The sequence below is a fragment of the Corvus moneduloides genome, chromosome Z (assembly GCF_009650955.1).
Source record: "Corvus moneduloides isolate bCorMon1 chromosome Z, bCorMon1.pri, whole genome shotgun sequence".
Lineage (NCBI taxonomy): Eukaryota > Metazoa > Chordata > Aves > Passeriformes > Corvidae > Corvus > Corvus moneduloides.
In genome coordinates, this window is record NC_045511.1 from 38,758,904 (window position 1) to 38,783,412 (window position 24,509).

The 24,509-nt window shown below is 39.1% G+C and overlaps 1 protein-coding gene across 4 annotated transcripts in view; it reads left to right on the plus strand.

Moving 5' to 3' along the window:
* GOLM1 (golgi membrane protein 1) overlaps nucleotides 1–24,509 on the plus strand; it is a 35,212-nt gene that overhangs the window by 4,703 nt on the left and 6,000 nt on the right. For all 4 annotated transcript variants that reach the window (XR_004237441.1, XM_032095829.1, XM_032095828.1 and 1 more), the window contains exons 2-6: nucleotides 1,804–1,977; nucleotides 4,587–4,766; nucleotides 13,069–13,123; nucleotides 14,103–14,205; nucleotides 19,769–19,895. Coding sequence is in view for 3 of the 4 variants with exons in the window: in XM_032095829.1 (XP_031951720.1) it covers nucleotides 1,849–1,977; nucleotides 4,587–4,766; nucleotides 13,069–13,123; nucleotides 14,103–14,205; nucleotides 19,769–19,895 (594 nt within the window). In the remaining variant the exon portion in view is untranslated. The remainder of the gene's footprint in view (nucleotides 1–1,803; nucleotides 1,978–4,586; nucleotides 4,767–13,068; nucleotides 13,124–14,102; nucleotides 14,206–19,768; nucleotides 19,896–24,509) is intronic.

Consider the following 24,509-nt stretch of genomic DNA (forward strand, 5'->3'; position numbering starts at 1 on the left):
TGCAAGATGTGTGTGTTTCTGCAGTTCATAGCTTTCTACTGGAAATTTGTGCATGACTCTCTGTGTGTTTTAATCTACTGTATCTTAATTTTTTGTTTTACAAGAAAAAAAAGCACGGTTCCTCCCCATGCCTTTGCTTCTTAGTGTTGACCTTACTTCATCTGTATGTGACCCTGTGGATGTTCACTGGAGCTGTGCTGCATGTGTCCCTTTGCTCCTTAGATGAGGTTTCCTTTAGGCAAGAAACTCAAGACTCAGGTGTTAGACTTTTTTGCATTCTTCCTTTGGATTGTTTTGTGGTGTGTTTGTGTGTGAAGAGGCAACATTTTCGGAAAGTTGCATTTTACTCTTACATATTCTGGGTATTCCACCCTCAAATACAAATTAGCAAGCTTTTCAAATGAACACACAGATTTGAAACCTTCATGAGTCTGGCAGTATTGTGCACTGACTGCTGAGAAAAGAGGAGAAGATAGATTTTTATCTTGGCTGCAAAGAGGGAATTTTGCAGAGGATGCATGCGCACTCTTAGGTGTAGGTGAGCTGTTAAAGGACTTAAGCGCTGGATGTACAGTAAAATCCACATTTCTGGTACCTGCAAAGTGGTGCCACCACATTCTTCCCCTGTGTTTACAGTGTATGTTCACATGAAAACCCTTTGAGAGCTGCTACCATTTATTAACTTTTAAAACCTTGCCACCTGTGCATTGCAGCTGTAGGGAAGAGTTTGCTTTGCTGAAGAGCATGTACCTTGAGAGATTGTACAATATATTTCTAGTAAGTGTATCCATTTTAGATTGAACTAGGGCCTTGTGTTGCATATGTATTTGCTGTCTGCCTGGTCTTCTGTGCTTATTTTTGCTGTCTTTTGTCTACAGGAGTGCAGAAAGAAAAGAAGTTAATCTCATTTTACAAGGGAGCAATCTTCTACAAACTACAGCTGAAATTCTGAGTGGAGTTTGAGGATTCATAAAGCTAGATGCCATTAGGCTTATTAAGGCCAGATTTTACCGTGTCATGAAATGAATGTAGCCTATTTCAAAGAGAATTGCAACTGCCCTTTGCCCTGCCAATCTTTTAAAATGGGCTGTTTCACAGAAATTATCCAAGTCTCAACGACAACCAGTAGTATCCCTGGTACTGCTAATTCATTATTTATTTTCTGCAGGAGCAGAGAAAGCAGCTGAGGATCAAAACGGAGAACACTTAATTCAATTTAGCATCGAAATCAATGGAGTGTCTGCTCATATTCATATTAATTTCCATGTTTAGATTATCCTTTAAATAATTTGATTCAATCTGGTTTCCTTATTTATTTACAAGCTTGGGAACAAGAAGTTAGAATAGTAGTATCAGCTGGAATGAGTTGAAACGGCGCAATTTTAGGAAGCAAAGTGCAAATTCCTCCTCAAACAGCAAGACTAAGTTAATTTTCTGAGTAAATTAGGTAAACGGAATCTATCGTCTAGCCCAGTGTTGTCAGCTTAGCTTTTTGGGTAGAATATATGATAGAAGGATAGCTGGTTCTGTTTACTGCAGATTTTCATTGTATTGTTATCAGTATTCAAGACATCGCCCTCAAGACCGCGTGAAGCTTTATGTACAAGCTAATAGTGTGCGATGACCTTTTTTTGTCTTTCAGATGGAAATACCTGGACAGGTCAACACTAATACATTTACCTTCCTTGCTGGGTGTAGGCCTGTCAGCTGAGAGCTGGTGCATTATTGCAAAGAAAGTTTTACTGTGTGTATAAAGTAACTGTAATTGGGGATGCAGTATAATGTGCCGTTTTTAATTTGCAGGTTTCCATACTTGCTGTGGTTCTTCGGATTTGTTTTTTTCTTGCAATGGTAGGACTAGGAAACAGCTGTCGCGGGATGAAGTCTCCGCCACTCCTCATGGCTGCACTTGTGGCGTGCATAATTGTTTTGGGTTTCAATTACTGGATTGCAAGTTCTCGCAGCATGGATCTGCAGGTAACATTCCTTTTGCTCTGCATGTCCCTTTGTACTTGTGCAGGTAATAAGCGTAGTTCACGAGAAGGATGATTCTCCTTCATGTGGCAAGTCAGGAACTTCAGCTTATTGTAGGAACTTCCATTAATTTTACAGTTGTTGCTTACCAGTAGTTGGAGACTGGGACAATGGGAGTACATGAAAGGAACCCAAAACTTGAACGTGCCTGCATGAGTGATACTTGTTACTTCTGCTCACACGAAGCATTCAGCTGTCTTGGGGCTGTTTCACATTAAACATGTGACAAATGCCATCCCCTGTTTTTTGTCCCCTCCTCCCAAGCACCCCCAGTTTCCTCACCATCATGGATGTAGACAAAGCAGAAAAGGCCTTGGCTTTTGGAAGCCCTACTCAATAGTAACAAAAACATCTTTATATCATGAACCCTGTGTTCATCACAAATCTAAAACAGAGCCCCACACCAGCTACTGCGAAGAAAATTAACTCTACCCCAGTCAAAACTGGCACACTCATATCCCTAGATTTGTCTTCGTATGTGACCCATAAGATTGTTTGCATACTTTCCCACCCAGTACAAGGAAATCTAGGTTGTTCAGTGTCTAAAAATCTAAATTTGTGTTTCTTAGTGACCCTTCTGAAGAAGGACATGCAAGTCATATGGAATAATTACCTTGTCTGATGATAACTAAATTTTTTATGGCTATTGAGCTTGGGTTTTAATCCTTTCTGGAGCATTTGTTCTGAAGTCGGGTACGTGAGTCAAGTTTCTGGTTTGTGACAATCTGCAGGACAGGTTTGGGGTTTTTTTGTTGTTGTTCTTTGTTGTTTGTCTGTTTTTTGGGGGTTTTTTTAAATTCTTTTCTTGTTGTTGTTTTGCTTTGTTTTGGTTTGGTTTTTTGTTATTGTTTTTAACAAGCTAACCTAAAACTTAACAACATGTTGATTAAATGTGGCTCATGAGAGCTCCTTCCCAGTTTATCCAGTGAATTTGTATCCTCTTTGTAACTGAGCCAAATTTTAGTACTGAGTTGGTAGCTGAAGGAGTTGAACTCCTGTTTCACCTCAGAGTGGGCACTGTTCAAGCAGGACACTTGTGTCTGGCCATGTGGTTAGGGGTACGTCTTGGTTTTCCCGTATGACTTCTGAGACTCTGGTCATCCCTTGCTTTCCCTTTAGTCAGTGACCTCAGGATGGTGGCTACCAGTGGGTAGTAACTGTATCGATATTGCTAAGTTTTGCTGCACTTCCATGAAGCAGCTGATAGTGAGAAATATGCCACCATCCTAGTTTATCTTGGTCTCAATAACCTAGAGACACAAGGTCCTCTGTTATTACTGATGTACTGTACCATCTTGTACATTTCTGCCAAAGTTAGCCTGAAAATTACTTCACTTGTGCTTAGTCACGCACTCTGAATGGAATAAAAGCATAGCTGAAGACATGGATGGGGCTTCTAAAGCACTCTGTAGAGCCATTTGTTTGTTGGCAAGACTTTGCAGCTATTACAACTGAAATGGAATGAGTGCTTTTCCTTGCTATTCCAGCTAAACTGCAAGTCTTCTTTTCTTTTTTTTTTTTCTCTGCCTCCTCTCCCATTTCTTGCTTTCTGTGGTGGAGAAGCAGAGTAGGTGGGTCATAATATGCTACATAATACATAATATGCTACAAACTGTGGTGTAAGAAGGTTTGGTCCATGTTCGTGGAGTCTTGGAACATGCACATTTTTTATTATATCTAATTTTTAATCCACCTAGAATCACCAGGTCTTTTTTCATATGGGTAGATTCTGTTGATATTCCAACCCCTTTCCATGTTTTTGTATTCCTAATCACTGCTGAAGAAAAATTTTAACCCAAAATGTTTAGAAACAATGTCCTGCAAAACTAACTTAGTACTTACAAAAAAGAAGTGGAGGGGAAGGGAAAAGAATGTGAAAACATCAGGCTTGATTCCTTAGCTTATGTCTCTGTATTTTTATGTACTGGATGTGATGGTGTTGAATTTTCTTCTGACTGTAGCTGCTCTTCGAGCAATCAAGAAGAATGATGATTTTCTGTTTATGAATGAATTTTTCTTATACATGTCTTTGTGTAATAGCCATCGATGAGTTGTTAATATAAAAGTTGGGCAATATTGTCTTCCCTCTGCTTTTTTCTAGCTCTTACAGGAAATCAGATTGATTTGAGAGCTGAGTTTTCACACTGAGTTAGTGTAGGACCAACACGGAAGTGTAGAGCTGTCAGAATTGTATGGGTTACATTTAAAAAATTGTTTGACCTTGTACTTCAGAAAGATTGTAGACTCTTATCTTTTTTATGTTTATGTTTTGATTTGGGGTTTTTTTTAAGCTCAAGTACTGAGCTTTTCATTTTTCTTATCTTCAAGTGAAATTTTGACAGTGCCTACAAAACATGCACTCCTGTTAATTTATGTAAAACTTGGGAGGTTTGTGTCTCTGTGTGTATGACAAGTATCCCTGGCTGACCCAGGACTTTCATGATACCGGCATTATTAGAGCTGTGAAATTTGCTATTCCTTGAATACATTGGACAAGATTCTGGCAAGGGGGAAGCATTTCTGTTTGCTTTGGCTAATCTGCTCTTCCTCAGGGTCGAGTCCTGGATCTGGAAGGCAAAGTCCGCAGGGCAGCAGCGGAGAGGGGTGCTGTGGAGCAAAAAAAGAATGAATTCCAAGGAGAGCTAGAGAAGCAACGACAGCAGATCGACAAAATTCAGTCCTTGCACAGCTTTCAGATGGAGAGTGCCAACAGAGTGCATCAGGAAGAGAAGGTAAGGCTTTTTCTAGCCACGGTGGTCTGTGAGACTGTGGTCTACCAAGACACACTCTGCAACAGAAAATGTTGCTCACATGTTGCAGCTGATGGGCGTACAGTCAGTGTTAGTGTGGCAAAATGTTTTATGATTGTATTGAGAAAATGGACCTTGAATGCATGTTTTAACATTTGCTGTATAGCTTAGAAATACTAGAAGCCGCAAGTTCTGCAGTTCTGAATAAAACTCTTACCCCCTCTATAAATCATTGTTACCATACTTGGATTGCCCCTTGGCTTTCTTTCCTGTATACTAATGTTTTAAAAATGAAGAAAAAGAGGAAGACACTCCAAGAGATATATTCCCAAATATTTGTAAGCGTAAGTGATTGATGTTTATTTCTAAATGCATTTCAAACTTTGTGGCACCTTGGCTTTCTGCCTCTAAAACTCAGTAGTATTGGGAAGACATGAGAAGGTAAAACTTTCATGGCACTGCTCCTGACAATTCAGCTTTGCCAGGGGAATGGAATTCCTTTGTGAAGAATGTGAAAAAAGCTACTTAAATAGTAGTGTGTATGATTCCTGCTGTGTAGTGTCTTACAAACTGTTTTGCTGTATATTTTCCTTGTGTTCCTGATACGGCTTTGATTGCAGTTGTTAGTCAGTAATATCACTTTTCTCCCTATTAGCAGAAGCATTTAGTTAGCAATTGCTTCTCCTGTAGATTCTCTTGGCTGAAATTTATAGATCAGTTTTCCAGGACTATTACGTTCAGCAGGCTGAACAGACACATCTCATGATGGTAATACGTGCTTTTCAGGTAGCAGGTTCACTGTGAGGGAATGGTTTGCTGCTCAAAATGTGATGTGTGAGCAAAATACCACCAGTTTAATATTTGAAGGACATAGAGGAACAAAAATTGAGTAAAAGTGGAAGGTAGAATGTGCTCATCAATGATGTATACAATTAATTTATTTTGAAATATTCTTTACCCCAAGTCTTCAAGGAAGTAATAAACCAGTTCTTTTTTACCTCATTTGAGACAAACATGTTTCTTTGATAATTTCTCTCTTCTTTGTGTTCAGTCTTTGCATATACTTTAAAAATATGAGGTATAGTTTTGTCTATTTATTTTTTTAATTTATGTATTTTTTAAAATGATATCTCAATATTCAGACAGGATCCAAGTGAGTAATCAATCTTGTTGTTACTTCTGCCTCCTATTATTGGGTGTTGCTACTGAATGCTGTGGCATTTTCTTGCATTCTACTTCAGTCCTACAGGGAGTGAAAACACATGCGTGAGTGGAAAAAAATAAAAATCAAAGGTAAGAAAAGGGCAAATGAATGCAATATTATGCTTCCTTTCTGTAAGTAGATATAGCCAGAGTTACTAAAGGGCACTGAAACTGTAAGGGCTGGCCACAGAGTTTATAGCACAGGCTAGCAAGATGGACAGATGCTGAGAGAGTTTTAAGGAAGTTTAGAGAATGAAACGTTACTTCTGCCAAGCATGGTGTGCCACCTTTTTGTTTCAAATTTCTGGCATCAGATGAATGGTAGGTGGCACCACACAATACACTTTCCTTGGGGTGTTTTTGAGTCTAGAGGACATGTGGGAACTGTTCATTAAATCTGGCATCCATGCCAGGAGAAATGGTGAAAAGTATTTTACAGAACTAGAACTGCTGTTGGACATGGGGTGGAATGTGGTGTCTGGGGAAGACTCAGAGTGGCTTCTGGAAAAGAAAGTCTTTATTCTGAAGTATCTTGCTGTTTTCTTCTGAAAGAGTCAGTGTTAAAGGCGAGGGAGACAACGCATTCACACCTGGAATTGCAATGGCTTGTAGAGCTATGCAGCCATGTGGTAAGACAGTGGTATTGCTGGAAAGCTGTGCATTTGTCAAAAGAAGACATCAGCCAAGTTGGCATGGATTCATCCACTGTAATTCAGGAATGCCTCTGATACGGTGGCAGGGAAGAGAGGAAAAACTTAATTCTCCTCACTAATGACCTTTATCTGAAGAAGCTGTATGGGATCAGAGGCTATTCCACAGAGGGATGTGGAATATAAGACTCTTTCTGAGTGCTTTTTTGTTTGTGTGTATCTATACCCATGTATAAGTGTGTTTTGTATGTTCATGTCTTGTATACACACACATAACCTTGTTGGTTGGCTCCATGGATTCCAGTGGAATATGTGATTCCTGGGAGGAGAGTAATGAATTCACCCTTTCTGATTCTGGGATGCTTGTTCCTTGAACTGAACTTTATTTGCTCTGTGAGGATTAGCAGCAAGTATTTACCTAGTCAGGAAGAATGAATGCAGATCCAAATCCCAAGACTCTCAACTCATTTTACAAGTATTTTACAACCTCTATAACTAACTAGAGATTCTTGAGTCATAAATGAGATTTTGCTTAGTTCTTCTTGCTGTTCTTAAAAATTAAAATGCTTTCAGCAGAGGTGTAAGACTGATTGGTCCGTCTCAAATCTCCCACTTTTTCAGGAAGAAATTATGGTTCCTCTGGCTATAGAAGAAACTTACATCCAAGGCATACTTACACAATCTGGTCTTCTAATCAAAAGCAACTCCTGAGTAACATTTGAGATCAATTGTAATTGCAGTTCATCTCTGCTCACTGTGTTTTATTACTCTGCTGATAAAACACAGAATAATTATAGTGCTGATTTACTTTCATACCAAACTAAAACACCAGTAAGGTATGTGCCCAGTTAGTCATTGTTACTAGCAGTGTGGTAATCTCTTTGAGTTAAATCTGTGTTCTTTTGTAGTAGAAGTGTCTCTGTGCTACTTGGAGTATGAGGGCATAGAAAGTAGGTAGTCTGAGCCTGTTATACCAGGTGGGCTCACCATTCACCGAGCCAATATAATTCTGAAAAATTGCTATTGTAATTATTTTCTTAGGTCTGAGTATGTATAAAACACTACTGTCACCAGTCTGCCTTTAAAAAACCTGCTTGAATTTTTAAGGATTAGTGCAGATTTAGGAAATGGCTTCTGGAAATCCATGCAGAAATAGAATGAAGAGATCAAGTAACCTTACTTGAACACTTGATAACCACAATTCAGGAATGCAAAAGGGCTGTTCCTAATCTGTAAACAATTTTGTAAAGAATAATATTCTCTGTGGTTGTTATTCAGGGCTCATGGCTTCTGGGATGTACAGAGCCACAGAAGTCTCTTTGAAGAGCATAAGTACAACAATATGTTTAATATCACTTAACTGCAAGAGCGTGATTTTGCAGTTGGTAATTTTCTTTGGATTTACATATATCTCCAACCTAAATCTGGTTTTACTGAGGAGAAGGGCCAAGGTTTGTACGTTCTATGTGAAGCATGTCAGTGTCCTGTTGCTGAGTATCTTTTAACACTGGCCACAGCTGCTCTCTGGTCCCCTCCCTCTGGGAAAATTTCAATTCCCAGCACAATCTTCTGACACAAAATACCTATTGGTATGCACAGAGTCAACTCCACTCAGAAGGAATTACAGTAGTCTGCAGGGAGAGAGAAGAAAGGTGCCTTTTCCTTTTCATTGAAGGCTATATGTGTTTTATCTTTTGATTCTTTTTTTTTCAACCCAAACAATATTGCATCTTCTAGTCTTGGAAAAGCTTTGAGGTAAGGAAGCACTGCCTCATGTCCCATATTTGCCATAGCACGATATTACTAAATTAGCAAGAGAAATCAGTATGCATACTCATAATTGGTACAGCAAAAGTCTAAAAGATCACTTCTGTCCAAAACATATCTTCACATGGTGGGAAGAAAAAAAAAGGATGAGACTAGCTGAACTAGAAAGAAGGAATTTAGAGTATATGTAGTTTAAGCATTACCTCTTCACAGCTAAATGAATGGACAGAAAGTCAGAATTTGCATTAGCTATACCTATGGAAGTTTTATATTAACATTCTCATATCATAGGATTTTGTTCTGCTTCCATTGTCTATTATTTGGGGTTTATTTAAACATAACAGTACAGTGAAAGTCCTGCAGTTTCACAAGGCTTTTTTCTTCAATCTACTTGCTGTTGCCCTGTACCTGTAAAAGTAATTTTGGATTCATGTGTGTCAAATTCCACCCTCTTGTGTTGAGATTTTAAGAAACTAACTTTGCAATTTTGGTGGTTTTAAAGGCAGAACTGCATCATGTCGTGGTGGGCATGTCTTTGTGTCTTCCATGACAAAACAGAGAATCTAGATTGCTTTTAGCACAGGCTTTGAAACAAGGTTGAGTCTCAGATCTTTGACAGAACCACTCTTCAGAAATAGAGGTGGTTTTTTGGGTTTGGGTTTTGTTGGGTGCGTGAGTTGTTCATTTGGTTGGTTGGTTTTTGTTTGGGGTTCTTTTGTTGGTTGGGTGGGGTTTTTTTACATTTATTGAGGAAAAGTGGAATTTCTGAATGGAATTCAGTTTATTGAGAAACAGATTTAAATGAACAGTGTCTTCTCAATTTTGAGCTTGAAATTTGTTGTCAGGCTTACTTCAATTGATGTGCCTCCACTGAAGTATACATGAGTGTGCAGCACAACAAGTAACCTTAAAGAGAAATATTTCCTTAGGTATCTTATTTATGAACTTTCCCCCCACATACTAATATGCACTTTAGCTGTTAGTCTCTTAGCCTGGAACCAAAAAGCCTTTTTGTGGCTAGTTGTCATGTTTTAACCCCAGCTGGCAACTAAATACCATGCAGTCACTTACTCACTCCGCACATGTCCCCCTACATTTTTGAAGAAAACTCTGTGGGTTGAGATAAGAACAGTTTGATAACTGAGAGAGAGAGGAATAAAACCGAAGAGAAACAAGACGTGCACAATCCAATTGCTCAGCACCTGCTGAATGATGCCCAACTTGTCCCCCAGCAGTGACCGGTGCCTCCTGGCAAACTCCCCTATTTTATGTCCTGACGTTCTATGGTATGGAATGTCTCTTTTGCCAGTTTGGGACACCTGACTGAGCTTTCTCCTGGTTTTGTGTGCAACTGCTGGCTGGCAGAGCATGGGAAATGGGAAAGTCCTTGTCTTAGGGTAAGCACTACTGAGCAGCAACTAAAATATCAGTGTGTTGCCAGCATTATTTTCATGCTAATGCCAGCGTAGTGGTGGGGAGCCGTGGGAGTGTGCAAGACAGAACCACGCTTTTTCTTTGCTGTAAGGACTTAAATCAGTTTGAGTTAATAATGAAATGAGAGCCCTGCTTTTCCCTGATTAATTATAAATGGCTGTTTCTGCATATATAAATCTTAGCTTCCCATCTTGCTTTATTCACGGTTGGATTTGTTCTTACCAGCTGAGTTACTGATCCTGTGGCTTATCTTTGTCTCCTTTGAGCTGTATTTGTGAATGCAAAGCCTCTTTTTTCTTAAGTTTTAGTGTTTACACTCATCAAATTCTTTGCTTTCTTTTTTCTGTTGCAATGTCTCATTATGGTTTTTAATACACCACATACAGTCAGTGTTAGAAAGCATATATGTCAGTTCAGTGTGCTTGGGCTAGCTTGGTTCTTGAGAGTAGCAAATGCTGGAGGAGTTATTGTGGTAATTCCTCCAAGGAATGTGTGTATGGAGAATACTGTTGGGCGTTACTGAGATCAAGTGCATTTACATAGTTCAAAGTATGTGCTCAAAACAAAGATTTCAAATAATTTTTCTCAAAGCTTCCTCATGCATATTTCTGTGTTATGTTTTTTTATTTTGAAACAGTAACTTTAGCTTTGTCTTTCTTAAGTAGAATAAGACTTATGCGGACATGTTCTGTGGTGAATCTTTGGCAGCTGTGATTAAAAAATTTGCTGTACAGCTGGAGCAAGTAATTTTCCCTCACTGCTGGGGGAAGTGTGACTTTTGAGTTTTGGTTTCTGGAGACCTGCTGTCCACAGCATTGTCTTCAATCAAAAGACTGATATTTTTCCTCTTTGATAGTCATAAGGACTTCTGTGCAAACATGTTTACAAATACAACAAGCTGGTTCTATGTTACTGAGTTACTCTGTCACAGAACATCAGATTTTGATATGGTGATAGAGTGATTTTCCAAAAGCTGGATATTTTGCTCCTGGGGATTATAGCTATTGTTTCATGGGCCGATTGAAGTTTAAAATGGGAGTCTCTTTCTATAACTGACTATTGGCATGTGTCTGCTGAGTGCTTCCCAGCAGTTTTCATTCTTGACCTGCATAAAACCCCAAAAGTATGTTTGCTTAATTTACAGCCACAAGATGAAAATTAGTCAACACTTGAATGACAGGAGGAAGAATGGAAGGCCTGATGTTATTGACATAGTGAGATTGGAAGCTGGCAGTTGCAGTACTGTCCTGTAAATTATTAAACAGTATTTCCTGCTCAAGTTAAACAGCGAACTAGATTTTAACAGGGTTTTTCCTGGACTTTTGCCCACCTGTTCAAGGAAGTAGGTATGGTATTGCCAAAATAAAGTTTTATATGCAATCCAGAAAGACAAAGGCACACTTCTTTTTTTCCCTGTTGTAATTCAAAGAGAATTTTTTTAACGTGGAAAATAACTTTTTTCACTTCAGCTAATCACAGTTATTATTGTCCTAATGTACAAAACATGTAACACTTGTATGTTGTACTGCCACATAAGTGATCCTGGCATTTAGAAATTTCATTTTAAGGAGAAAAACCCCCCAACCAACCCCTCCTCCCCCCAATAAAAAGATTGCCCCCCCCAATAAAAAGAACCAAAACCAACAATGCCCCCAAAAAACTGTAAGAACATAAAATTGCTCTATCATACTGATTTTTCTAGTCCATTGACAGTTTCTGATAATGGCCAATGCTGTATTATCTTGAAGGTGATAATCTGGAACAACCTGACTACATTGTTCACACATTAGCAAAACTTGGAATTTCCACTGAAACATTAACTTCCTTTCCCCAATAACCAGTGAAAACAAATTTATTTTTTATTTAGCTGTCCTATGAGAAAGGAGAGGGAGATATATTAAACAATCCTACATAAATGTTTTTATTACTGTTTTTTGATTTTCTATTTGCGTTTTAACAAAGGAGCAAGATGTTTTTCCTTGAGGTTTCACGGTGGCGTTCACAGAACAGCTGTACATATAGAATGGTGTAGAAATACTTAGCAACAGCTGAATGACCACCTCTGTGAAGTGGGACTCTTTAAAGGGTCAACCAAAGACAAATCTACTACTCTGGTGGGTGCTAGCCACTCAGGTTTATTTAACGCTGCGCTTCATCTAATCAGCTGGCTTTTATTACTGTAGCCTTTGTGAAGAAAGGCACTGACAATGTTGTCAGTGTTTCAGGGTGACTTGGGCAGACAGAATGGGTGCTGTTACTTCTTTTCAGGCTTGGACATACGCACACATCAATACTAGAGCAGAAACTTTGGGAAACAGGGGAGTTGATGTATTCTCATCTGGGATCCTTGAAGAATACTGAAGTTTCCCAGGACAAGGATAATAGCGGTACTGGCAATAAAGCCGAAGAAATACCTTCCTAAGACTGGACTGGATTTTTTCTGAAGAGCTGGTGGATCTCTTTTTTGTATTCTTAAGAACTCTTCTGCATCAGACTTGCTAAATGTTGAATATGAATAATGTCACTTAGGCTTGACTTGACTCAGTTTTCAGATGTTTTGGGGTATGTGTGTATATGAAATGGTAGACACAGACTGATGGAAGAATAGACGAAAAATGTTTGTATGTTTACTACCTCTTCAGAATGAGAGGGAGAACAAAGTGAGGGAGTGGAAGAAGGCTGCTCCAACATGAAAGCAATCAAGAAGATAGGTAGAAAAGGGATTCAATGCAAGGGCTTCACATTGCTTTCATGGAGTTGCTTTATGCTGAATGATTAATACTTTCATAGCTCATCTTTGCGTGCCTGAATGCAGGTGTATTGATTCCTGAGTGAGAGGGTAATTGGTAGTGAGCTGTCATAGGTTGTATTCTTCCTTCAGGAGATAAATACAGTAAGTCTGGCTGACTCCAGTCATGATATTAAACTAGAATAAAGTGACAAGCAATTGTAGTATCTTTAAATTCCTTTAAATTTTTCCTCTTTTTATTTGTGCAGTGATCTCTTCTCCCACTCCCCATTACTGGAAAATCTGGGTTAAAATGAATACTTGTTGTTTGCAATTGTAGATCTCTAAAGCAGCTAAAAGTTTTTGTTCAACTGTGATGCACAAACTAACAACTGTGACACAAAAAATAGATCTTGTTACAAGTATTTTGATAGATGTTGTTTATAGTGGTAATACAGGCCCTTTGCAATTAAAACACTGCATTTTGTTCTGCTTCTTTCAGGCAATGCTGATGAGTAACATCACACTAAATGATCGATTGATTCAGAGTCTACGAGGTACGTTGTAGTACCCCTGTGAATCTCTCTCTTACTGTTTTTTAGGCTCCCTGTTTTTTAAGACTTGCATGTTTCTTTTGAGAGTGCTGCATTTCTTCAAGTCCTGGGGGTGGTGCAGGAGCTGCCATGACTTAGATACTTCATCTGCATAACTCCAGTTAAGTGTCAGACTAATCTGCCTCAACAGTCCTTGTAGTGCTTGATGTAGTACTCCTGACTCTTTTGATATTATACAGAATAGAAGTAAGTTAATATATTTATTCTTCATTCTCCTTGGCAACATATTCTTGCATTCTTCCCTGAGGTGTGGGGTCATGCATTTTAGCACCAGAGGAATTCACAAGTCCTTTATTAAATAAGAAAACTCAGTCTAATTCATTTCTATTCATGGTTGTGCTTCAAAAATTGTTGTTAGCAATGTATTCCTCTGGAGGTTCTTGGAAATGAATCCTATAAACAAGTAAGTGTGTTGTGGTGTTGCCTTCTGGTACCCTCTCACAAAGCTTTCTATCAGGAAGAAAACTCTGAATCATAGATGCCTCTGTTGCTGAGGATCATGGCTATAAATTGCATGTTATTCAGGGAAGCATTGCAAGCTCATCTTTATGTGGCTGATAAATGTGAATGCTGTTTCATACTGTGTTCTGATTATGATTTCATAGACTTAAAGATTTTCCAGACTGCAACTTAGCAGGGTTTGCAAATCAGTTCTGTGTATTCCTTAAGAGGAAAAGTAGGTAAAAATATACATTGTACTGTTCTTGCTAAATGTTGTGCTGAAAAGTTATTCTTACCAGATTCTCTGCACCCTTGTTGAATAAATTCAACAATTATCTATGCATTTGTGTATGATGTGTAGTTTGCATAACAGATGGATTAATTTCACATGCTTACTATAGATTTGTTGTTTGATATTTCTGTTGTAGAATATATAGGTGTATGTGTATTTTAATATGTATTTTAATTCTGTTTTGATCAGAACACTTGAAAGAGTTACAGACGGAATATGGAAAGCTACAGCTGGATGTTTTCTGGTTTCAGAAGAACCAGACTAACCTTCAGAGGAAGTTCTCATATGACCTGTAAGTATGTTCTTTAGGAAAGATGACTTCCCAAATTATAGGTGACTTGGTTATAACCCAGAGTACTCTTGTGTTAGCTATAGTACTGTTAGTTAAAATACATTATTAAGGAGAAAGTAACATCTGACACCTCTTCTAAAATTGCTCACAGTTGATCTTGGAGAAGAGCATAAACTTTGCAGTATTTTTCATCTTTGTGTCCACACACTTCTTGATGCTCCTTCTATTGCAGGAGGATTAAGGTAGCAATATTATCCCTTAAGAGTTGTGGGGGAAAATTGAAACATGAAGAGGCTAAATTCTGAAGAAGTTTGCGTTAAGATAGGGGAGCATCTGATGAGAAGCTGCACCTTATTGAGCTGCCAGAGGTCTTGGGAATTTCTGGTACCATCAGACTCATGTGTTCTGTTTTACTTGACGTACCTAGTCATGGCTTTTTCTTGAGATTTCCCACTGAATTGTAAAGCATGGATAGCTGAACAAAAGTACTTATCCATATCCTTACACTAAATACACATTTCTGGTATTTCTAGGAATTTCTCCTCAGTCCTTTCTGCTCAGTAATATCCTTGTTTCCTCCACCTGCCTTCACATCCTATAGGATCTTCCCCCTTGTGCATAAATAGAAAAAAGCAATAAAATTTGCTGTTTGCGTGTTCTCATAATGATGTTCCATCAAGAGTGTAATTGTTGTAGTGATAGGTATTTTTTCAGCAGCCATTGTTTAGCCAGGTTTTGTAAAAATTATGACTAAAAGTGGACCATGAAACTCAAAGAACTTGAATTCTGCAGGCTAATCTTGAAGTATTTTCTTCTGTTTTTCCACCTCCTTAGAATTAAGGATTAATGTTAGTGCTTCTGTAACACTTACTGATGACCAATTGGTTGTGACCTTTTTTTTTGAATTATTACTCATGTAAATAAGATAGATTATATTAGTGGAGCTGTAATTTAAGATGTCTAACAGAAAAGTAGAAGGAAGTTGGATACTTTAGTTTGTACCTGCCTTTCAATAAGCTGTGTTGCTAGTGTGTTAAGGGGCTTTTTCCCACTCTGTGTTTGTTGTGTACCATGGTTGTTAAGCACCATCTGTTTGCTGTTTAGTTAAATGACAGACCTGAGACTCATGGACCTCTGTTGATAGTTCTGTGTTAGTCAGTGAACCTGTTTGCCAGTGTCTTCCTTTTAAGACTAAGATCAGCAGAAACAAATAGATCTGGATATAGCACAAATATATCTGTGTGCTGGACAGTTGTGCTCCACATGAGAGGTACACCCATGAAGCACTGGCTTGATATACACATGCAGGGAAATAATACAAGGAAAATGTAGTGAGTCTGTCTTCTGAAAATTTTGAGGTTTATCACCCATGTCTGGTGCTTACAAGCATGGCTCTGTTGAGGAAATCACTGACAGAGCACCCCTGTTTGTGGTAGTGTACCATAAAGAATCCCTCTTCATTTAACAAAGGAAGGTTGTATTCAGACAGCATACTCCAAGGTCTGGGCTGGCTCAAGGTGAAAAGCTAAGCTTGATAGTAAAGGTGGGTTTGCTTTTATCAGGGTAGGTGTAGAGACATGGTAGATCAACCATGTGGTAGCTGAACAGGGACTCAGTTAGCTGACCTGTCTCCAGCTGGTCCTGAGACAGCTGTACCAGTTCCTAGAGAGTCTCTATGGGAGTCTGTAAAGGCAGTTATCTCAGCCAAGGAGCTATGCTATCTTCACTAACTTTGTTGCATAATACTTCAATGTTCATTTTCTATTTATAGATTCTTTTCCTGAGAGGCGAAGTGAGGAAAACAAGCGTAGCACTCAGATTTTCATGAAATAATTTATAGCTTGGGTACTGTGCAACATTCACACAATTCTAGGAGGAACATGTATAAATGTGTTTTTAAAATGTTGCTTGTTGTGTACCTTTAGGGAGGATGTTGGAATGTTAATATTTCTCTGTTGTGGTGTTCTGGTAATTGCAGACATGGATATTTGATAGTACTTGGCTACCTATGTTCCTCTTTATTTTATGCTCAATTAATACTGTCACTTTAAATGATTGCAAACAAGCTTTTCCCAATATGATTGTGGGCCTAGGAAAATAACAATTATTAGAAAGATTCCAAATGTTATTTTTAATCTGTCTTCCTTCCTCCCCTCCACATTCGGAATAAACCACTGTGTTACCTCTCTGTTCGTCTGCCTTGCCAGGAGGAGGCATTAGACCTGATTATGTGCTTCTTCCTTTTACCTGGATTTGTATGGTTGAAGGTTTTGCACCTTAGGTAGCAAGTACACTATGCCCAGTGCAAAAATTGAGGGACCATATTATTTGTATAATTGAAAATGTCACAAAAAGATGACAGAAATCAATTGCCTTTTTCAAACAGCACATTGTAAATCGCTCCATTTAAACATTCAGTAACTACTCTGTAGAAGACAGTGGTAAGAGCAGTTGTGAATATGGAATGCATAAAAACAAAATCTGTGACCGTAGGAAAAAAAAAAATCCTTGTTTCTTCTTTTACCTAAGTCTTGAAGTTTCATCTTACCATTTTTTTGAACAAGCTTAGTGTTTTCAGTGCAGAAGCCAGCAGGAATTATCTGACCTTACTGGTGTTGTGTGCCAAAGGAGTGTGCATTCCTCAGCAGTTGACTTCACAACATACCTTTGGTGCACACTGTGCCCAGTGCTGTCTGGTCATGGCTAGAGCTTCTGCAGCAAAGGTTCACTGGCACACTGACCCTCCTCTCCTGCAGCAGCCAGAATGAAACAGAAGCCTCTGGACTGATCTTTTGAAATCATTATTGAATACATTCCAATATTCAAATACATTTTTATTCCCAAGACCTTTGGTTGTTACATAACTGCTTTTTTAGAAATCTTGCTACGTGTAAAAGGTCTGACAATTAGTTTGGTATTTGCAGACCTTAAAAGTGCAAGAGTGTGAGTGCAGGAGTAACCTTTTTTGGTGGGGTTGAAAGGAGGAGGTTGATAGATGCTCGTGGGGAACAAAGATACTCTGTTTCTCATGCTGGGGATTGGCAAATCCAGCAGCCCAGGAGGGGAGAGGCTGCACATCTGTTCCTGTGAGCAGATCTGTAGGCTGTCAGGTATGCCGGTTCACACAGAACACATGAAGCATGAGCACAGACAACACCGATAGACTCATCCCTCTCCTGTGAGAGTGAGTGTCTGCTAGTGCAAAACATGCTGTGGGGGTGGTCTAGACAGGCTGTCCCTCCTTCTCAGTTTGCTTGTGCCTCTGTGCTTAGGCTCATGGAGATCATCCTTGGATGGGCTGGTGGCTCCTTTGATGGGCCTGGAAGCAGCTGTGGAGGGTATTATTTGGGCTCCTTTGTGTGTGTGCAGGTGAGCTCTGTGTCACAGAATTAACTATGTAGTGAAGGAGAAAACATGCCACAGAGACTGAGTTTAAGAGCAGTAGGTTTGCACATTTGAAATGTCCTGGTGATGGGATGAGGTGGAGAAACTAATGCTGTCCCTGTACTCGAGAAGTTCTTGTATGCATGAGTACAGTATAAAGGAATTCTGTTACAGATAATAAATTTTAAATGGTGAGGATTTGTCACAAATGTTAAATGAATTTTATTTTCATGTGCTATGTGAGATGAAAGTGCAACCTTTCACAAATGCTCTATCTCTGACTTCAGGTCGTCTGTGTTCTGCATCTTTCTCAAGCTTGCAAACTGAGATGCAGACAATTAATATGTCCTTTTATTTCCTAGAAAATACTGAAAGTGTGCATAACTCAAGCCTATGCTGTTTTACTGTCTCTGATGTTCACCAGTTTGAAGCACTGCTTATTTTGGTGACTCTTCCAGGTATTAGCATTATCAAATCAGGCTTTAGAATAATGTCTAGTCAACAAGAAATTGTAATGAAGGTAATTAATTTGTCAGTTCATAGCCTATCTGTCTGCTACTGTTCTTCCTTTCTGGGTGCGAACTACAGAAGGGATTTTTTGCTTTTGAAAAGTAGAGGTGGAGACAGGTGAAAGTGCAGTACAAATGAGTTACTTGCTGTGGTAGAGTGCACGTACCCCAAGAACTCCTTCGGATTATGTAGCTTATTTGCAGCTTGAGAAACTGCAGTATGCCTGTCTGAACCAGCTGCTGTTGCACGGAAGGTACTGACACTCTTAGTAACACTGGTCAGAGCCAGAATCAGGGGAAATTTACCTGCCTTCTTAGTCTTAGTGAGGGGGAGGAGAAACTTGCAGTGTGTTGACCATGATGTTCTACAAAGGTTGCTGAAAAAGATTTTGAATGCAGAAAGATGTGTTTGCAAGGTCTGTAGCTGATTGTATATGTAAAAACTGGAAGCTACTTTTGAGTGGAAAAAACAAAGGAGAGAGAGAAAGGAGAAAAGGTTTCAAAATCCCAGAAGACTTCTTTGCTGCTAGACCAGCAGGGAAAAGCAAATGGGGTCCCCAGCCAAGAGCCTGCTCTTCCTTGGGCAGGCTCTCCAAGGCAGTGAGTACAGATAGTGATGGTGATTTTTTATCACATTTTCCCCTAGTGTGATGCTCTTCCCATTGGGATCCTCTCAAACTGGTGTTCCTGTTCATAGTGGGGTCAGAGCATACTTGGAGTTACATGATGACTAGTTTCTAAGACTTCTGCAAGTGTATTATGGGGTAATGATTATCTTGCTTTGTTATTCACTAGATCTTATTTTTCCTCTGATGTAAACCAAAAGCTATAAAACGACTTCTGAAGAGAGTAGGAGAGAAAGGAGGATCTTGCCCTGACTGTGGCCACTTGCCCTGAGAAACTGAGGTTGACAAAACTCCTGGGCTTTGTGCAGGATCTCCAACACATCCACAGAAGGGGAAAACACTGCCCTGGCAGCTTTAGGAAAAGCACTGCTGCAAACAGCAGGCCTTGCCTAGGAGTTACAGAGCTGTGAGGGAAAGCAGGCTGTAGAGATGCAGATAGAAGACCCCTGCTGTCGCAAAGGTTATGGTGCTGTGTAACTATTAAAAGTATGTAAAAGATACACAGTGCTTGCGTCTTTAGGATATGTTCCTTCCAGAACTTATAGTAGCTACTAATGAACTCCATTTCTGTAACATATGTTTTGCTATATCTTGCAGCACTGCGCTTTGCTGAAATATTGAGAAAGGGTGTTCAGTTTGCTAACAGTAGATTACACCTGTTTTCTTTTTCAGCTGATACTTTTCTGTTTCCTCTTTCTGGCTAAAATCAAAATACGAATTTCTGTAATCATAGTAGAAATGCTTCAAGGATCAAAATTGGTTTTAACTTAACTGGACTTGACTGGTTAGCAAAGACACAGAGAAAATCGTGTAGCTTGTTGAGCTGGTCAAACAAAAGTACTTTAAATTAATTTATTCTAATAGAACTTGCCTGCACTATGAATTTGTCCTTAGGACTTAGGTGAATGCCTCATTTTTTCCTAGTGACTTCTAAAACCATAAAGAAAAAAATAGATATATGAAAAAAAGAATTAGGTAATTTTGCAAAAGTACATTTTAGAAGAGTGTGGATGAGAGTTAACGGTCTTGTTCATGTTTTTTCAGGTCACAGTGCATCAACCAGATGAAAGAATTAGAAGAACAATGTGAAGAAAGGATAGATGAGCTTACAAAAAAGAGTACTGATGTACCACAAATCAAAGAAAAAAAAGACTTCACAGAAGACAGCCAGGTATGGTTTGGATAATTTCTTGAAAATGCTTTTCTGTGTAGTTCTTAAATGTTTCTTTACCTTTCTGTTATTTCCTACTAGCATTAGCCCATCTCATTAAGTTTTTCACTACTTCAGCATTTGTTGAGTGTTTCTGATCTATGGAAAATGAGGCAATTTCAAGGACAGAACAAGGAGATGTCCTGAAGGAGACTTCAAATCACTGTGTCTCTGAAATGGGCAGAATTTGAGAGGTGATGCTGAGAGTGGTGTGGGGTCCATTAAGGAATATTTACACGACTGAACTTTGGTAACGGCACCTTTTGACTTTGTTAAAGTACTTGGTTGCTTTGTGTGTTAAAGATGAGGATAAATTGTGAATCTCTTCAGAGAAGCAGCACACCCTGAATATTGCAGTCCAAGGTTCACCAGCTGTGAATTTTCACAGAAATCCTTTATGTGAGCATTTTACTGTAGGAATTAAGGGATAATAAAGTGTCTGCACTGCTTGCTGTTGGATATTCTGAGACAAAGAACCACAAATTCATTGTACCTATTGAAGGCTCACTGGGGTAGGGCAGGCTTGGCAAATAGGGTGGCTGCATGTCAGCTGGCTTTTTCTCCTGGGGTGCAGAGGGTGGGAGAAAATCCCAAGAAACGGAAATTTCAGTTCATTCTGTTGTCTTGGCACGTGATTTATTGATGCTTCTTCATGGATGTGGGATTTGGTCAGGGATAGAATTTGACTGGTTAAGCTTGATATGGACAGCCCTGGAAAGATGCAATCAAGCTCTTGGATGAGAAAGCACTTGATTAATTTCTGTACCAAAATAGCCCTTTCTTCAGGCTTACCAAAGAAACAGAGGTTTCAGAAGTTAGACTTTTTACATGTGACAGCAGTGGGGCCTTTTCCTCTAGCTGGGTGGCCAACTCTGATTACAAAGGCAGTGGGGATTTGGTGGAATATAGCCTTTTCTCTTTGTCTAGGAAAAGGCTAAATTTGATGACTTTAGAAGTGGAAAGGGTAAAGCATTGAGGAATGAATATTGGTTCTACAAAGAGCTGAAAAAGGATGTGAGAAAATGGCTAAAACCTCTGCCTGGAGATTCCCATAGGTTATGTTTCAGTCTGTGTCCAGTCCTTTATGTAGAAAGGGGAAAACAACTACTGAAGTGTGTGACCTTTTATCCTGGGAATGTGCATTGTGTGAGAGCTGCAATGTGAATGAAGCATTAGAAACTGGAAATGCTATCCAGTTATGCCTTAAAATAAAAGTTACAGCTCTTGTCAATAGTTTTTATAAACAGTATCAAATAAGTAGATAAAAAGTAACAATAAATATATCATTGTAAGTACATAAACCCCTCATCATTTGGAGATGATACATTAGTTTGTCAAATGCATCCTGTTTAAGAAATTTGATCTAGGGAAGACACTAATATAGAGGCGATCAACTTAATTTTTAATGTGGTTTTGCAGCAGATTTTAATTACAATTACTTGGACTAGATTCCTTTTCTTTGTTTATTTGTGTGTTTGTTGCATTTTTGTTTTTCTTTTAACATTTCCAGTTTGGAAGATAAATCATCTTAGGAGAGGAACCTGAGGAGTTTGACTGAAGCCTCTCTGCAGGACAATTTCAGTCTCCTGCAATAAGGTGCATAGCTGGAGGCAATTTTTACTCAAAGCAGATAATCTGTAAGGAAGGGCAGGTTTTCTCTTCTCCTTTTTATATGTAAATGGGATGATCTCAGATGAGCTAACTGATACTATATATTTATATATATATTCCTAAATAGTTTCTGGCTGCTTGTATTCCCTAGTATCTGTGGCAGTGTTTCTTTGGCCAAGCTGTAACTTCCTCAGTTGTTTGCTTGCCCAAGAATTTCATCTTTTTGCTTTTATAAAAGCATACTTAGTTATAGTTAGTGCAAGAGAACCCTGACAAAGTCTATGTATGTTTTTATCCAGTGTTTTAAGCTGGAATAATTCCTGATTGTAAGACGTATGTGCTTATGTAACAGAAAAGTCTGACTTAAAAAGAAAATGGAGTGTTGGTCGGTTAATAACTAAACAGCTTTACTTAGAGCTCTGTAATTTGAGGAATGATACTAAATATCAAGATATGCTTCTTGGCTGAGGAAAACACAACATGTTCAATTACTATCTTTTTATCCAACTACTTCAACTTTAAAAAAAATCAGCATATACTCTTTGAATCTATTTGACATTAAAAATTACTAAGCTAGAAATTTAAGATAAGTAAAGGGCTTCTGCATGTGTAATTAAGAGGTAATTTCTTGCCATTCTTGCAGAAGAATTCATGCCCAACATAAGGTGAAAAATGGTCTGATGTTCAGTTTCTGATTGTTTCTACTGTAGAGAGTGATCTCAAGGAGCTGAATTATTTATAAAACAGAACCATTTTTAAATACAGCATTTTTATTTTACTGATTGAAGGAAGATGGAGTTCTCCTGAATATCATTACTGCAATAACCAAGTATTCTGCAGTAACATTTGCTTATCAAGCTTTCATAAGAGTCAGTGCTAGATTAGTTGTTGATACTGGACTTCATGGTGTTGACACAAAAAGGTCTAGTTCTGCCTGGCTTTGATGGAAATGAAATGCTTTTCAAAACAGCCAAGTAATCGTGCTACAACTCTGCCTTCTTGGTGACTTAGCTACTTCTTTCTGCAGTCATTTTTCCAAATGACTGAATGAACATTTGACAACATAGTGTTTTACTGCCCTCCTTAGATAAATGGGAAGCTACAGTCTTAAAGACAATTGGTAACAGAAAACAATCCTGTCAGTTCTGAGACTTCCTATACCATAAGATTGCCCATTCATTTATATGGTACCAGATATAAAGAGGTTTGTATCTCCAAATGTGCACACGCTTGTTCCTTCTCTGCATAGTTTGCTTTTTTTTTCCTTTTTGTAAATGAAACAAAAATAAAAATGCAACAAAAAATCCCCATAGAACAAATGGTTTTGTAACATTCTGGGTTTTGTTCACCAAAACTGGTATGGAACAAAATGGGCTCCATGCATATTTCATGTTCAGTGTTTGCATGAATTCAATTGACATAGCTCTCTGCCAATTACAGAATTCATAACATCATTAAGGTCAGAAAAGACCTCTAAGATCATCAAGTCCAGCTGTTAACCCAGCACCACTGTGTTCACCACTCAGCCATGTCTCCAAATGGCAAATTTTTGTGGCACACCTTTTGAAAACTTCCAGGAGTGGTGATTCCTCCACTTGGACCTGTTCCAATGCCTGACCACTCTTTTAGTGAAAAAAAAATTCCTAATATCCAATCTAAACCTCTTCTGGTGCAGCTTGGGGCTGTTTCCCATTGTCCTGTCTGTTGTTACCTGGGAGAAGCAGCTGACCTGCACCTCAATACCACTACCTCCTTTGGAGTAGTTGTAGAGAACAGTGATGGTAATGCAGCAAGATGACTGGGAGAGCTCTCTGGTTTCCAGTGACCATGGAAGTAAGCAGACATTTGTTTGGAGCAATCAACTGTAGCTTCTTTGTCCCACTGAAGTCACTGATGCAGGGCTGCCAGGCGGGTAATCCCAAGCAAGCCTCATATCAGAGCTTCTTGTTTTCTTTTTCTTCTCAAGTCTTTCTCTTTGATCATTCTCATGAATTCCTCTACAAAGAGCTCAGCTCTGCTCTTTCCCCACTGGCCCTGGCTTTGCACCCTCATTAAGTGTTTCTAAGATGACACTGGGGAAAGAATAACTCCATTTATCAGGGCAGGCAGGGTCTTGACTGCTTGAGCAATGACCATGAAGAGAAGAGCCTGGGTGCCACAAGGGGTACCATATGAGCCATGGGGCTATGTTAGGTGAAGCATGGCCACCCTATCTTTTCAAACCTCTTCTACCTCCACTCAACCGCAGAAACATGCTGTATCTGGAGAATCACCATTCTCTACAGGCAGCTCCAGATTCCCCTCCTAGAGGATGGGTGTTCTTAATGTCACCTGTCTGAAAGCCCCTGAGTACATCCCTCAGTTCACTGACGGTCTTTGATTTTCACTTGAAACTAATGGTGAATCCTAAGTTGAGTTCTGTGTCTCTCAAAAGGTCTAACACAAACCTACACCCCCAAATACTTAATTCATATAGTCTGGGAGTCATTTATGGGGAGGTGGTGACGTGGCATTCCTGAGCTCCCTGTTCCCCATGCTAGAGATGAGGGGATCCACTGAAGGAGACAGCACCAAGCACAGACTGCCAACCACTAGATCCAGAGATGGGGAGGAGATGGAAGGGGCCTCAAGTAGGCAAACATGCCAACACTGATATACAGGGAGGCCATGGCCACATGAGGGAGCCAATGCCAGTGTAAGTGAAAGTCATACATAGAATTTCAATTGCCAGTTTGGAAGATCTTCAAGATGGTGTACATCTTAGATTTAATATCTAAGTGGGTCAGATGCTTACAGCAGTCTAGCACCAGAATTTAATACATTCTTAAGCAAGCTGTGTCATGTTAAAAAGGTGTTATTGTCCAGTTGGTTAATTTTTGTTTTTCTTTTCTTAATCCTGCATTTAACATAGTTACAGACCAGTTCCATACAAGCCTTACTTAGTTGAAGTGTAATGGTGACCAA